Source organism: Condylura cristata, unplaced genomic scaffold (genome assembly GCF_000260355.1).
Source record: "Condylura cristata isolate star-nosed mole 26May11 unplaced genomic scaffold, ConCri1.0 scaffold00020, whole genome shotgun sequence".
NCBI lineage: Eukaryota > Metazoa > Chordata > Mammalia > Eulipotyphla > Talpidae > Condylura > Condylura cristata.
Genome location: NW_004567121.1, coordinates 130102 through 131756, shown reverse-complemented (window position 1 = coordinate 131756; position 1655 = coordinate 130102). Strand labels below are relative to the sequence as shown.

Genomic DNA, 1655 nt, shown 5'->3' with positions numbered 1-1655 from the left:
ATGACACTGACAGTTTGCTCAGAACAGAAACAGTTGTTCTAACCTATGTGAGGGATGGATTCTTTAGGTCTGTGATGCTGAAATATGTGGACCCTGAATACAGTGCGGACAACATATGTCTAGTATATGGAGGAGGAAGATTTTTAAAGAGTGAGGAGCCAGTCTGCTGAGTCAGGTGCTCCAGGCAGAGTGGGCCAGTGCGGACGGCAGGACACTGCAGCAATACACTCACCCCCGTCTCCAGGGAAATGGTGTCAGTGCTCTGGGGTCAGGGCCTGGCTTATGCATCCGTGCGGTGGGGACAGTCCTTGCCCCATGTCACTGGACATGATTCAGTGTTCGTTTCTTTGTGGATCCCTAACAGGAGCAGGCAATATGGGGCCCACATTTGATGAACAGAGGAAAGGGGTGTCAGGAATATCTTTGCTGATAAACTCCTCAGCCCAACGCTTCCAGCCTTCCATCACCAGGGGAGATGTACTGAATTAGATACAAAGTAAGAAATGGGACTAACAGCTTTTGTTTTCTTCGGGCCTGGACCAGACACCCCCTGTGTTCTGGGTTGTGACGTGCGGGCGGCTGCTCAAGTGCAGAGAACATGAGGCCTCTGGTCTCTGCAGCTGCAGGCCAGGGTGCCCACCCCTGCTTTGCATGCCCCAGCCCCCTGCTGCCCAGGGCCCATATCAGGCTGGGCAGGCTCTGGGCAAGAGCTGCCTCAGCCAGGACACAGGGCACCATGGAAGCCCCAGCGCAGCTTCTCTGCCTCCTGCTGCTCTGGCTCCCAGGTGAGGGGACCCGGGAGGGTGCTGCCCTCAGAGGACACTTTGGGGGGTGGATTCCCGGGAACTGGCTCTTCGATCAGTGAGACAATAATGGGAGCTCAGGGATGATCAGCCTTCCTGGCTGTGTGGGCAGAAAGTGAAGATAGTGACAAAAAGGCTGACTTGTGTGTTCTGTTTCCTATTCAGGCTCCTCTGGAGAAATTGTCCTCACACAGTCTCCAGCCTCCCTGTCACTTTCTCCCGGACAAAAGGCCACAATCTCCTGCCGGGCCAGTCAGAGTCTTAGCAACAACTGGTTACACTGGTACCAGCAGAAACCTGGGCAGGCTCCCAGGCGCCTCATCTATAATGCAAACAGCAGGCCCAATGGCATCCCAGCCCGCTTCAGCGGCAGCGGGTCTGGGACAGACTTCACGCTCACCATCAGCAGCCTGGAGCCTGAGGATGCCGCCACTTACTACTGTTACCAGAGTAATAGTGCACCTCCCACAGTGACACAGGCCTGAACAAAAACCACCCCGGTGCCTGGTGGGAGCCCAGGCCGCCCCAGCTGCTCCTGCTGGTGCCCCATCTGTTTAGAGCCTGTGTCAGAAGCTGCAATGCTTTCAAGCTGAAAGTAAAGTTAAGGAATAAGGGACTTGGAGGCTCCTGAGAACCCCAATTGTTCCTCCGAACTCCACTCCTGCCCCAGGCCCTAGCAACACGCAGGCAGATCTTCTGCTGTTTTAGCAAACACAGAGATGCTTACTTCGGGGAACTGGACTTATGCTCTCAGGGGGTCCCAAAGCAGGGATAAGCCTCCTAGAGAGTCAAAGTAAGTTCTTATTTTTAATACATGGAGTTTGAGTCTAACCTTTATACCTTCAAAATTTA

General features: G+C 54.1%; 1 gene segment (V, D, J or C); it reads left to right on the top strand.

The window, feature by feature from the left end:
* Positions 1 to 315: 315 nt before the first annotated feature.
* Positions 316 to 1288, top strand: LOC101620326. The segment is given in 2 exon segments: positions 316 to 337; positions 969 to 1288. Coding segments are annotated over 2 exon segments (342 nt in total).
* Positions 1289 to 1655: the final 367 nt, after the last annotated feature.